General features: G+C 35.0%; 1 protein-coding gene across 1 annotated transcript; it reads left to right on the top strand.

The window, feature by feature from the left end:
• LOC147394974 (uncharacterized) lies at window positions 1-3,749 on the top strand. The gene is made up of 4 exons (XM_086453049.1): window positions 1-243; window positions 342-790; window positions 1,522-2,122; window positions 3,118-3,749. The coding sequence occupies exons 1-4, from the start codon at window positions 142-144 to the stop codon at window positions 3,577-3,579; spliced, it is 1,614 nt and encodes a 537-aa protein (XP_086309175.1). The 5' UTR covers window positions 1-141; the 3' UTR covers window positions 3,580-3,749.
• The last annotated feature ends 10,263 nt before the right edge of the window (window positions 3,750-14,012 follow it).

The following is a 14,012-nucleotide window of genomic DNA, read 5'->3' as shown; positions in this document are numbered from 1 at the left end:
TACAAGATTTTTCTTGTGCGACTCTAGAAGAAAGATAAATTAATTTTGTCTCTCTAGTCTTACTTTAGGGTTGGCTTGTAATATATATTATATAAACAAGCATTCTACTTCCCAAAGTTAGAGAAAGAAATTTCACCTTCAATGGCACCTTTTAGGAGCTACAACAACAACCATGATCTTCTTCTTATTGTTCTCTTGGCACTCATAAGTCTACTTAATATCAAAGCTAGTGCAGGTTCAAATGTAAGTTAATTCGATTAATTTTCTCTTCTATCTTTGATCATCTTCAACAGTTTATAGATCTCTTATTGAAATAATTTCTATGTTTTTTGCACCTCAAGTGGTTAAACCATGGAGGAGATTTGTATAACAGGAGATACGCCAAGGAAGAAATGAAGATCAGTCCATCAAGTGTTTCTAAACTACAATTGAAATGGAAATTCTTTGCAGGAAAAGACATAAGTGCAACACCAGCTATATTTGATGGGACCATTTATTTTCCAAGCTGGAACGGAAATATTTACGCTGTTAGAAGTGTTGATGGGTCTCTAGTGTGGAAAAAGAACGTAGGAGAGCTAACAGGGCTGAACGGAACGGGGTTTGTGGTTAACGTAAATGTGAGTGTGTCTAGAGCCACACCAACAGTTGTTGGTGATTTGCTTGTTATTGGTATTTATGGGCCTGCTGTTGTTATTGCGGTGGAACGAGCTACAGGGAAACTCGTGTGGTCGACTCGGTTAGACAGCCATGACTCATCTGTTGTTACTATGTCCGGAACAGCTTACAATGGGTGAGTCAGAGTCATATCAATACAACCCATTTGATTTGTTTTTTATTCACCAACAATTACTTGACCTTTGACTTTAATAAAGTTTGAACAAATTGGTCCAATCACTTTTTTTTTTCCATTAGACAGCAAGAGGGTCTATTATTTGATAACCTATCTTGTTGACTTTGGATCAATCATATATATCCTGATTAATTAGACAGACACTAAATACATGTGTAAATATATAGGCCTGAAAAAATAATTAAGTAGGAGGGAGTATTATTAAACTATATATATATATATATTTGGACTTTTAAGAGTAAAAATAAAAAAAATAATAAAGTTGGAGTGGTATCAATAAAAATCTTAGAGAATTGGAGGGATAGTTTTGAAAAAAATTTATGCTTCTAACCCATGCCACATTAAGAAGCATCATAAAATCACAACTCTATTAAAAAAAATGAGAGGAAAGGAAAGACAATAAAATTGAATGGATGAAAAGTAAAATTAAGTGGGAGTAGTGTGGACTCAACTCCATCGTAGCTGGAGAGGACATTTATCCCTTATAAAATTGTAGTTGGGGAGGGACTCATAATTGTATTGTAGTGTATATATATTGATATATCTTCTAGTTTCTTTTCTTTTTTTTATTTCTTTTTTAAAGTTTTCTCTTGCCATTTTAAATTGAATCCTAATCGTGACTTGGTAACTATGTCTAGAATAGCCCACTTAATTTGATGAATTATTTGTAGGGGTTTCTATGTTGGCACATCATCATTAGAAGAAGGCTTGAGTATCGAGCAATGTTGCACTTTCCGTGGTAGTATGGTAAAACTAGACATTCGATCAGGTTCAATATTGTGGCAGACATTCACTGTCCCAGACAACGGTGGCAAAAGAGGTGAGTACTCGGGAGGAGCTATATGGGGAAGTAGTCCATCCATTGACATTGCTAGAAATCTAGTTTACGTTGCCACAGGGAATTTATACTCTGCTCCAAGTCATGTACTTGAATGCCAAGAGGAAGAGAATAATCAAACAGTTCCTACCCATCCGGACCAATGTATCGAACCTGATAATCATGAGAATTCATTCTTGGCCTTTGATATGGATTGTGGAACGATCAAATGGTATCGGCAGCTAGGGGGATATGATGTATGGTTTTTTGCATGCAACAATTTATCGATCTCAAACTGCCCACCTGGACCAAACCCAGATGCGGACTTTGGAGAAGCGCCAATGATGTTGAGTATTGTTGTTAATGGGACAAAGCGTGATATTGTGGCTGCAGTGCAGAAGAGTGGGTATGCATGGGCTCTAGACCGTGATAATGGCGACATCATCTGGTCTACTGTAAGTTTGCAAGCCTAATCAATCACTAATATTTTTTTGTACACATGATATCATGCAATCAATTCATCTGCTTAGCACAATTTTTTTGTTGTTGATAATGATTATCGATTCAATGAGAAATCCATTTGTAGAACACAAAATTATAAGAACTTTAAAAATAATAAAAAATCCAAGGGCTTTTTAAAGAATTAAAAATGAGATTGAATTAATTAAAGAGATATTTACAAAAAAGTGATCAACTTTTGATGAATTTATGATTCTAGCTCACTGTTCATTTTAATTACCAAAACATGAATGGGAAATGAATTCGACGATTTTAAAGTGACTATTCCTTAGGTTTATAGAGACAATTTCGCTTTTTTAATCATGCTAAAACCTCCAAAATCATTGCATGTTCACTTTTTGGTAATTAAAATGAACATTGAGCCGGAATCGTAAATTCATCAAAAGTTGATCATGAAATAGTAATTTACCCTTAATTACAAATAGTTTATCCTGCAAGTTAACTACTTGAAGATGACAGATTTTCTAAGAGAAAAATCAAGCATTATTTTGGCTTGAATTTAAAGACATGGGTATTTTTAAGAATGTCATCAGTTTTGAAAATATCAACAGGTTGTCTCTAATATTGACTAAAAAGCAGAGGGCCCATGTCTAAATCACCCTAATTATAATTATTGTTATTTCATTATTAAAATAAATAAATAAATAAAACATGATCCTCTATTTGAATTTTTCAGGAAGTCTAAAATGGAGTCATTTTGGTAAAAATAAATGAATGAGTCCTGCTGGAGTGACCTCAGTGGGGACACCTTGATGTGGTGGCGTGCACATGTCCAAAGATGCATTTTATCCCGTGTGTTGCCCGCTGAGGTCACTGCAGCATTAATCTAAATGAATAACAATACAGAATTTCTAGTGATTTAATTTTAGTGACTCTCTAATAATATATTCACCTCAAAGCTTAGTAACTAACAACTAACGAATCTGTGTAGGAAGCTGGACCAGGCAGCATCTCAGGAGGAGGGACATGGGGAGCGGCCACTGATGGATTAAGAGTATACACTAACATCGTCAACGGCGACCGCTTGAGCTTCACACTTACACCCTCTAACAAAAACACAACTGCTGGTGCATGGGTGGCATTAGATGCCTCCACTGGAAGAATCTTGTGGTCTACTGCTAACCCACATAACGCGACGTCCAATGGACCTGTTACCTTGGCTAATGGTGTCCTCTTCGCTGGTTCTGTCGATCCTCAAGGCGCCATATTCGCTATGGATGCCAAGAGTGGGAAGATATTATGGTCATATGACACAGGTGCCACCATATACGGTGGCGTGTCCGTGAGTAATGGGTGCATTTATCTTGGAAATGGTTATACAGTTGGTATCGGATCATTTTCGCCTTCTTTCACTGGTGGAACATCGCTTTTCGCATTCTGCATTTCTCATTAGCAAGCAAATTAAACAATAAGGGGGTGGGTGAGAGTATTTGTTGAATCTGTTTGTTCCCTTTTATCTATGTGTATTTGATCATCAATAAAAAGATTATATTTGTATGATTTTCAAAGTCCATTGAGACTGAGTTGACTCATCTGATCTTACACTGAAAACTCTTGGTAATGAGCTTAGTCCTTTGTGTGAATCATTGACACAAAATTCTATGATTTTTTTCAAAAGTTTGTAAAATTCTCCCAACAAGGGATCAGCCAATCAAATCAACAAATTAATTGGTGATTTATTGATTAATGGTAGAATATGATAATATTTTTATCTTCACCTTAAAAAAAAAAAAAAAAAAATCTTTGCCATTTAAATGTCAAGAACAAAATAGGATTTTTAGAAAAACTAGAAAATGATGAATTTTGATTAAAAAAATCATTTGCATATATATTTGTAATTTTTTTTTTCTATTTTTCCATAACTTCTAGGAATTAATCAAATTAACTGAAAACCGAATTGCACCATCACGCGAACTTTGTTATTGGAGTGTGAATCTGTCTTCTTTGTATGCTAGTAATAATCAATTTTACTTGGTCTTGGCTCTTGGATGTCCTCAGAGTATTGTAATACATTCAATTCTAGCGACAAAGTCGAGGTTCGAAAATAATTCGGCAAGAGAAAGTTTCTGAAAAAGTTGGAAAAACTTTGGATAAATTAAAAAAGTAAAAAAAAAAATGTTTAAAATATAAAAAAAAAATATGTATTTTATATATTAAATAAAAAAATAAAAAAATAAAAAACAATCTGCCAATTTTTTTTTTTTTTTTTTTTTTAAACCCATCCATTAATCATGATCTTCTTAAAAAAACAAAGATTTTTTCGAAAAGCATATTTTTGTCACTATGATCCTAGTCAAATTCACACTTGGAAGGGACCTAGAAAGTGTATCTGTCAATTTAATGTGAAAACAGTCAAATCTTACAAAGTGGCCCCATAATACATGAGATATCTAGGCAAGATAGCTTCCTAAGATAACACGACCCTCCTTTCTTTTTTTCCCTCTTCTTATGTCACCGTGGTTTCAGTATCCCAATTTGGTTAATATTTTTCCCATAACAATATTCCATGTGTCCTTAATTTATGTGTTTGATAATATATATAATATAATACTTTCATTCAAATTCTGCACAGCAGCCACGCGTATTTGTGTACTGAAAAGTAATCATTCATGGATCCTATCCAAAAAGTAAATCTGAGACTTTCTAGTTTCGTTGTCCTAAAGTCTCTATCACAATGTCAACTTAAAAATATCATGCCTATTAAAATTTAATAAAGTATTTTTGTCAACTATCATCACTATAGAGACTTTTTACTTACAGAGGTCTTCATCATAGGTTCTCCATTGAGTGCCACTTCAAGCCTACGAAACCATTCAATACACGCCGGTGTAGTGTAAATGTCTTGTATTTTGTGGGCAATAAGTGCAAAGGGCAACGCCCCATCACAGGTGCTCAGGCAGAGTCCCATGACCACATTTTTAGGGTTATTAAAATATAATTATGTGATATTTTCTTAAGGATTTCTATTTTAGGAGGAGATAAATGGGATTTAGCAACTCTCGATTTTTTACATAGAGATCTATAAGATTGTAAAACTTGAACGAAGATAGTGATTGGTTTTTTTATTTGATCTGTGGACGTAAGCACCTTGCCAAATCACATAAATTCTTGTGTTTTGTACGAATTTTGTCCTCTTTGTTATTTCATTTTCACACAAAATATTCACGGGCTCATGTAAATGGTGGATCCCCAATCCTGTGAGAAAAAAAAATTCTGGTCACAAAATTCCCACCCTCACTAATTAAGGTTTCTTAAACTCCCATGAATTGTCATGTTGGCCAAATAAGATCTCAGCTCCCTAGATTTGAAAAAAATAAAAACTTTTGTTAGCCTGATCTAAGGCTTGGGATTTAGTACAGTCTCATGGGGGAAGAAGTCTTTCTTATTGTTGTTGCAACTTGCAATACAGGTTTTCTAGAATTTTTTCTTTTCGAAATAAATTTTTTATTTTCACATCAATTTTTACTTGTGGCCCACCAATCTTCCAATTCAAATAATCCACTCAGAACATAGATGATCAATTTTTATTTTCTTCTTCGACAATTGCACCTCTATTTCTTCTTTTTCTTTTATAAGATAAAGTCAAAACACTCGTTCTTAAACTTCATTCTTCTCCAACAAAGAGTTTGTCAAATTTCCCTCATCTTTCCCTAGAGTTTTCTTATAGGATTCTTAAAAAAGAGATACTTGCTCTAAAAAATCTAATTTAATTTTGTTGTGACGTATAATATTATTAATTGGTGTCACAACTAAAAATTTGATGATGAAATAGATTCTCTTTTGTCTGAAGCATCCTAAGAATAATCCAAGAATTCTTCAAATAATACCCCTCGAGGTCAAATAATCCAAGAAACCACATGTACTATATATAAACTTATACCAACAGACATCCATACTTCCCCCGTTTTGAGAAGGATTTCACCTTCAATGGCACCTTCTAAGAGCTACAACCACCATGATTTCCTTCTTTTTATTGTTCTTTGGGCACTCTCTGTCTACTAAATACCACAGCTAGTGCAGGTTCAAATGTAAGTGTTGATTTCTTCATTCTCAATTGTATTGTAGGAAGTCCCGTGTTCTTCTTTGGGCTTGGGCTTCCAGAAGCAAAATCAAAGCGGACCTTTTTTCGAAGCAGAGGGATTCTCTAGTGAACCTATGTGGGTTTGGAGGCAGCAACACCTTGGTGATTTTTTGGGGGGAGGTATATGTATTCTTTTGGGAAAAGTCATTTAGGAGTTTTTTTCTAAGGTTATCGTTTTGCTAGAGATCTCTAGGATGTAACTTTGAAGAGTATAGTGTAGATTTTGATCTTATCCGTGGACGTAGACTCACCACCGGGCCACATAAATCCTTGTGTTTGGGCACAATTCTTTTAATATTTGTTGTTTTCTTTTTCCACATCAATTTAATCTTATATTGGGCTTAGACCCATAGCTCAGTTGGTTTGAGTGATACATTACAAAACAACTTTGAGGTTGTGGGTTCAAGTCCAATTTACCCATCAAAACATATATAGGGAAGTGTTTGGAGGGTTTAAAGAGAGTCAAATATTTTTCAGAATAGGGGTTAGAAGTTTCGGAATAAACTGATTTTTTGTGAGGATGATCTCTATGATGAAGAGAACCTCCTCACCAAAAATCAGCTTATTCCAAAACTTCTAACCCTAGTTTATAAGTTGAAGAATCGTAGACCATCCAATTTTTGTAAATCACTTTTGATGGGATTAGAAGTTTCAGAATGGGCTGATTTTTTGTGAGGGTGATCTTTATGATGAGAAGATCACCCTCACAAAAAATCAGCCCATTCCAAAACTTCTAACCCTAGTTTATAAGTTGAAGAATCGTAGACCATCCAATTTTTGTAAATCACTTTTGATGGGATTAGAAGTTTCAGAATGGGCTGATTTTTTGTGAGGGTGATCTTTATGATGAGAAGATCACCCTCACAAAAAATCAGCCCATTCCAAAACTTCTAACCCATAGATTGAAAAAAAAAAAAATGTTTGGCTCACTTTAAGGCCTCCGAACACCACCCATGTATGTATCTTGTGATCTATTACAGAAATAATTTCATTTTTTTTTCATCTCAAGTGGTTAAACCATGGAGGAGATTTGTATAACAGGAGATACGCCAAGGAAGAAATGAAGATCGGTCCATCAAGTGTTTCTAAACTACAATTGAAATGGAAATTTTTTGCAGGGAAAGACATAAGTGCAACACCAGCAATACAAGCTGGAATGGAAATATTTACGCTGTTAGAAGTGTTGATGGGTCTCTAGTGTGGAAAAAAAAACGTAGGAGAGCCAACAGGGCTGAACGGAACGGGGTTTGTGTTTAACGTAAATGTGAGTGTGTCAAGAGCCACACCAACAGTTGTTGGTGATCTGCTTGTTATTGGTATTTATGGGCCTGCTGTTGTTATTGCGGTGGAACCAGTTACAGGGAAACTTGTTTGGTCGACTCGGTTAGACAGCCATGACTCATCTGTAGTTACTATGTCCGGAACCACTTACAATGGGTGAGTCAGAGTCTACTCAAGAACACCCATTTGATTTTGTTTTTTTCTACTCATCTCTATACTAGAAGTACTCCCCAAACGCCTGATTTTGATGTGTGATCGAAATGATTAAATTGTCCAATCAAATCTTTTACGATTTGATAACAAGAGGGTCTATTATTTGATAGCCTATCTAATTGGTTTTTGATCAATCATATATCAAGAGTTTGCATGTGCCTGTATCATTGTTAAGGTTAAGTGAGCAAAAGAGAAAAGGCAATAAAGATGGAGCGGTATCTTTAAAAGGGAGGATAGAATATAATGGACAATAAAATTGGAAGAGTATTCTTGAAAAGAAAGAAAAGAGGAAAGACAAAATAAAAGTATAAGTTATCATCAGGATTCATTGTGATATTAAATCCCAATCACTCTTTATGGCAGTTATAAAGAGAGTAGTGTTCACATTTCTTTTTCTTTTTTTAATCTGTATTTTTTCCTCGTTTCTTTCTTTGTTATTTTTCCAAAGCTTTCCCTTGCCATTTTAAGTCTTGTATCCTAACTTGGTGACTACGTTTAGCAATAACTCACTTAATTTGACAAATTATTTGTAGGGGTTTCTACGTCGCCACATCATCATTAGAAGAACTCGTAAGCATCGAGCAATGTTGCACTTTCCGTGGTAGTCTAGTAAAACTAGAAATTCGATCAGGTTCTATATTGTGGCAGACATTCACTGTCCCAAACAATGGTGGCAAAAGAGGTGAATACGCGGGGGAGCTATATGAGGAAGTAGTCCATCCATCGATGTTACTAGAAATCTTGTTTACGTTGCCACGAGAAATTTATACTCTGCTCCACGTCGTGTACTCCAATGCCAAGAGCAGGAGAATAATCAAACAGTTCCTACTCATCCAAACCAATGCATAGAACCTGATAATCATGAGAATTCAATCCTTGCCTTTGATATGGATCATGGGACGATCAGATGGTATCAACAACTAGGGGGATATGATGTATGGTTTTTTGCATGCAGAAATTTATCAACACCGAACTGCCCGACAGGACCGAACCCAGATGCAGACTTTGGAGAAGCGCCAATGATGTTGAGTGTAGTAGTTAATGGTACAAAGTGTGATATTGTGGCTGCAGTGCAGAAACGTGGATTTGCATGGACTTTAGACCATGATAATGGCAACATCATCTGGTCTATTGTAAGTTTGCAAACCTAATCGATCACTAATTATTTTAGTACTTATGGTATCATGCAATTGATTCATCCACTTAGTACAATTTTTTTTGTCACTACTGAGTATCTAGTTATTTGATGAGAAATACATATAACCATCAACTTTGCGGAAACTAGTTAATTTACCTTGAAATTTTTCATGAAAAACTCTTTTCGAACTAACTAATTGTTGTGTAAATGTCTTGTATACTATTGCGCTACACAGAGCTACGGGAGTGAATGGGCCAGTGTCAATGAAAAAGGAAATCATGTAATATTTTCTGAAGGGATTTTCTGTTTTTGTGAGTTTTGCATGTTTTGATAACTCTACGTTATATAAATAAAGATCTCTAAAGCTGTAAAACTAATGAAAAAATAGTGATTGTTCTTGTCCTGTTTCGTGGACGTAAGCACACTGTCGAACCACGTAAATCCGTGTGTTTTGTACGATTGTGTTATCTTTGCTAGTTTGATTTTTTTCACACTTACTTAAGAAAATTGTCTAATGCACATCTTTGTGGTTATTAAAAACATGAATGGATGCCACAAGCACTTGTAGAACACAAAAATGTTTAAAACGAAAAGGTAGAGCAGGGTATGTCTAAATTGTCTTAAGACCCTCTTGGGATGCAAATTAGAAAGTAGAAAGTACTGGAAGAGAGTAGTTTTAGGAGAAAGTAACTTTTAAAAAATAGAAAATAGACATTTTTTTACTTTTTAAAAAACTATTTTTTCTTCTTTTTAAAATTAATCTGAACAAACTTTTTAGTTTTTCAACTATCAAGATAAAATTAAAAATAAAAAATTAAGTATACTCTCTAAATATAATTATTTCATAATTTTGTAAAAAGAAACACATGATCATCTATTTGAAGTACACAAGAAGGCTTTACCAATACAGATTTTCCAATGATTTATATTTTAGAGAATCTGTGAAGGAAGCTGGAAGGCTTTTCCAATACAGATTTTCTAGTGATTTATATTTTAGAGAATCTGTGCAGGAAGCTGGACCAGGAGGCATCACAGGAGGAGGGACGTGGGGAGTGGCCACTGATGGATTGAGAGTATACACTAACATCGCCAACAGGGGCGGCTTGACCTTTACACTTAAACCCTCCAACAAAAATACTACTACTTGTGCATGGGTAGCATTAGATGCCTCCACTGGAAGAATCTTGTGGTCGACTGCCAACCCACTGAACGCCTCATCTAATGGCACCGTTACCGTTGCTAATGGTGTCCTCTTTGCTGGCTCTGTCGATCCTCGAGGTGCCATATTCGCAATGGACACCAAAAGTGGGAAGATATTGTGGTCATATGATACGGGTGCCACCATATATGGTGGTGTGTCGGTGAGTGATGGGTGCATTTATCTTGGAAATGGTTATACGGTGGGTATCGGATGGCTTTCACCTTCTTTCACTGGTGGAACCTCACTTTTCGCATTCTGTATTTCTCATTAATTAGGAATAAACAAATTGAACAATAAAGGGATTGTATTTGTTGAATCTTTTGTTCAGTTCTATCTTTGTTATTTGATTTTCACAAATAAAACAATTATATTTGTATGATTTTCAAAATGCACGGAGATCACACAAGTTGACTTATTCGATCATATTTAGTGTAAACCCACATTCCTTTGCTTAGAAAAATGACCTAGCAGAGTGGGATTGACGGGGAAACTCTAGCTAATAAGCTTAGTCCTTTCTGTGAACCATAGTCACAAAATTCATCAAATATTTTCAAAATATTGGTAAAATTCTCCGAATAAGGGATTAGTCAATTATCAAATCAACTATTCACATTCAAAATTTTGTTTCTTCACTATTCAAATGTCAAGAACAAAATAGGTATTTTAGGAAGGTTAGAAATGATGAGTAATTGCTAAAAGACCTCAAAAAATAATAATAATAATAATCTATATTTTTTATTTTTTTTCCATAACTCTCATCAATTTATCCAAATCAACCTTACCGAGCCAATACAGAATGCAAACTTTATTACTGTAGTATGAATCTGACTTCTTTGTACGTTAGCTATAATGAATTTTACTTTGGCTCTTGGATGTTCTAAGAGTTATAATGCATCCAAGTCAAAGTCACACATGTAAGGACCCACAAGGTGTATCTTACAATTTAATGTGAAAACTGCCAAATCTTACAATATAGCCCGTAATACATGAGATATCAAAGCAAGATAGCTTGTTAAGACACACGACCCTCCTTCCTTTTTTTTCCTCTTCTTATGTCACTGTGGTTTCAGTTTCTCAATCTGGTTAATATTTTACCCATAAATCTTATAATATGGCCCATCATTCATGATGAATCCCATCCAAAGAAATAAATCGAGACTTGTCATTTTCTTGTGTCCTAAAGTCTCAATCACAATGTCAACTTAAAGACATCATGCATATTAAAATTTAATAAACTATTTGGGTCAGAGTATGGTAACTAGAGAATTTTTTTGTTCAGACTTCTTCGCCACAGTGCTCACAGGCTCTCCACTGAGTGTTAAGTCAAGCCTACGAGGATAGTTTTGTAAATTGGGGATGCCATTCAAAACGAGCGGTTGTGTAAATGTCTTGTATTCTTTCGATGATACGTTGAGTTGCGGGTGTGCAGGTGGTGATGGGCCCTGTTGCCCCCTTCCCAGGTGCTCAGGGCAGAACCCCCTAACCAAATTTTTAAGGTTACTAAATAAATAATTATGTAATATTTTCTTAAGGATTTTTTTATTTTTGGGGAGATAGAAATGTTTTACCAACTCTCAATTTTATATGTAAAGATCAATAGGACTGTAAAACTTGAAAAAAAAAACAAAAAAAATAGTAATTGTTCTTGATTTGATCGGTGGACGTAGGCACAATGCAGAATTAGAAAGGACGGTCATTGAGCTCTTAAATTTAAAATGATATTAGTGAGAATCTTTTGTCACTCTAAAAGAGAATATTGGCCAGTCATTGTTTGTTGTGATGAACTCTATATTTGAATAGAAGGAAATCAAGAATATCGGTACCAACGTTAGTATTTAGCCCCCGCTGACCAAAAATCCTGACTCCACCCCTTACGTAAGTCATGTATGCAAAACCGCATGTATTTATTACGACTCTAAAAAAAACAAAAAGAGAGAACTAGTCATGCCTTTGATTGTTGAGTCATTTTTTCAAATGTACTTTAGTTGTTAATTAAGCGTTCTTATCTGGGAATAATGTCACGCTCAAGTTTGTCTTGGCGTCAGGTACTCCTAAATATGTTAAGAGTGATTTTTGAACTTTGGATTTATTAGTCTTCTGGTGAGACAAGGCTTTCTTATTGCTGTTGCAATGCAGGTTTTCTAAAAATCTTTTTTATGTTCTCAAATAAAACTTTTATTTTGACATCAAATTTTACTTGTGGCCCACTAATCTTCCAATCCAAATAATACACTCAGAACATAGATGGTCAATTTTTATTTTCTTCTTTGACAATTGCACCTCTATTTCTTCTTTTTTCTTTTAGAAGATAAAGTCAAAACTCTCATTTCTTCATCTTAAACTTCATTCTTCTCCAGCAATGAGTTGGTTGAATTTCCCTATCTTTCACTAGAGTTTTCTTTTTTTTTTTTTTGATAAGTAGCATTGTATTCATGAGGAAGCCAAGTCAGTCGAGATGATCAACTTGGTGAGGCCTTACAAGGTAGAATTACTCACGCATAGAGCAACAAATCCCATCCCATCTATACAAAAAGTCCTCAAAATACAATCCCCTAAACTCCTTAAAAACTTTGGACCAACAAAAGATAAGACCCAAGACAAACATAATCGTATCTGAACAGTCTTTTTGTTTCCCCTCGAAGGTACGCCTGTTTCTTTCAAGCCACACCCCCCAACAAATCGCAAAGGGTGTAATACTCCACAACGTCCTCTTTGGACTGTTAAACGAGTAACCAATTGAAGACCAACCAATGAAGACGTCATTGACTGATTTTGGCAAGCAAGTTGAAACCCCATATAACTTGAAGAAGTAAATCCAAATGTCATGTGAGAACTTACAGTGGATTAGAAGATGGTCCGATGATTCTCCATTTTCCATACATAACACACAACAACTTGCCCCATACCATCCACGCCGCATTAGAAAGTCCATTGTTTGAATCCTTCCTAAAACCGCCGTCCAAGTAAAAAATGCGACTTTGCTTGGCACTTTTGGACCCCAAATAGAAACAAAAGATGGTCCGATGATTCACTAGAGTTTTCTTATAGGATTCTGGAACAAAAGACAATATAAAAAATCTTATTTAATTTGGGTATGACGTATAATATTATAGCTGCAATAATCTGACTTGTCAGGTGGCACATACTCAATCAACTCCCTGTGACAAGTTTGAGAACCATAGATCTATACGCCTTGGGATATACTATTGCACTTCCCCATATAAAATGTATCCCGAGGGAGTCGTATCTCGAGGTGTACAGATCTACAGTTCCAGCCGAACCTGTCTACCTCAAGGAGTCAATTGAGTATGTCACCTGACAAGTCATATTATCAAGACTCATAATTTTTTTAATTGGGAAGTGGATCCTCTATAAGACACGGTTTCTATAGCACCTTCATGTACTCTTGTAGTACAGATACATCGGTTGAAAGAGCGTCACATCATCCATACACTTAGATCCCACGCTTAAAATATTGAGTATTTAATTGCCGTTCATTTTCAAAGACATGGATCTGGAGGGAAAAAAATTTGATCTTGATTTTGATTTTTAAATCATGATCTCAGGAGGCTAAGATGTTAATTTTTTTCCAAGATAGCTTTCTCTCATCCGTTGGATCTGTGCTACAAGGTGCTACAGGAACCATGTGCTATAGAGGATCCGTTTCCAATTAATTGGTGTCACAACTAAGAATTCAATGCAGAAATAGAATTTCTTTATTCTCAAGCTTATCCCAAGAATTCTTCAAATAATACCTCTTGGTAGTCAAATAATCCAAGAACCCACATGCATTATATATGCTTCTTTTGTGGGGATCTGGATAACATGTGACTTCACCATATATATATATGTAATACAATGGAATCCTTTCTTTAATAATAATTATAAATATCAAATATTTATGTAAAGAAT

The sequence above is a fragment of the Akebia trifoliata genome, chromosome 9, assembly GCF_017979445.1.
Source record: "Akebia trifoliata isolate Shusen 1 chromosome 9, ASM1797944v1, whole genome shotgun sequence".
NCBI classification, from domain to species: Eukaryota; Viridiplantae; Streptophyta; class Magnoliopsida; order Ranunculales; family Lardizabalaceae; genus Akebia; species Akebia trifoliata.
This window is presented reverse-complemented; position numbering and strand designations above follow the sequence as displayed.

Excerpts from the sequence above, each read along its gene's own strand:
- LOC147394974 (XM_086453049.1), top strand. The coding sequence starts at position 142 with ATGGCACCTTTTAGGAGCTACAACAACAACCATGATCTTCTTCTTATT. Across the intron at positions 244-341 it reads AAGCTAGTGCAGGTTCAAAT|TGGTTAAACCATGGAGGAGA; the intron begins GTAAGTTAATTC and ends TTGCACCTCAAG. Across the intron at positions 791-1,521 it reads TCCGGAACAGCTTACAATGG|GGGTTTCTATGTTGGCACAT; the intron begins GTGAGTCAGAGT and ends AATTATTTGTAG.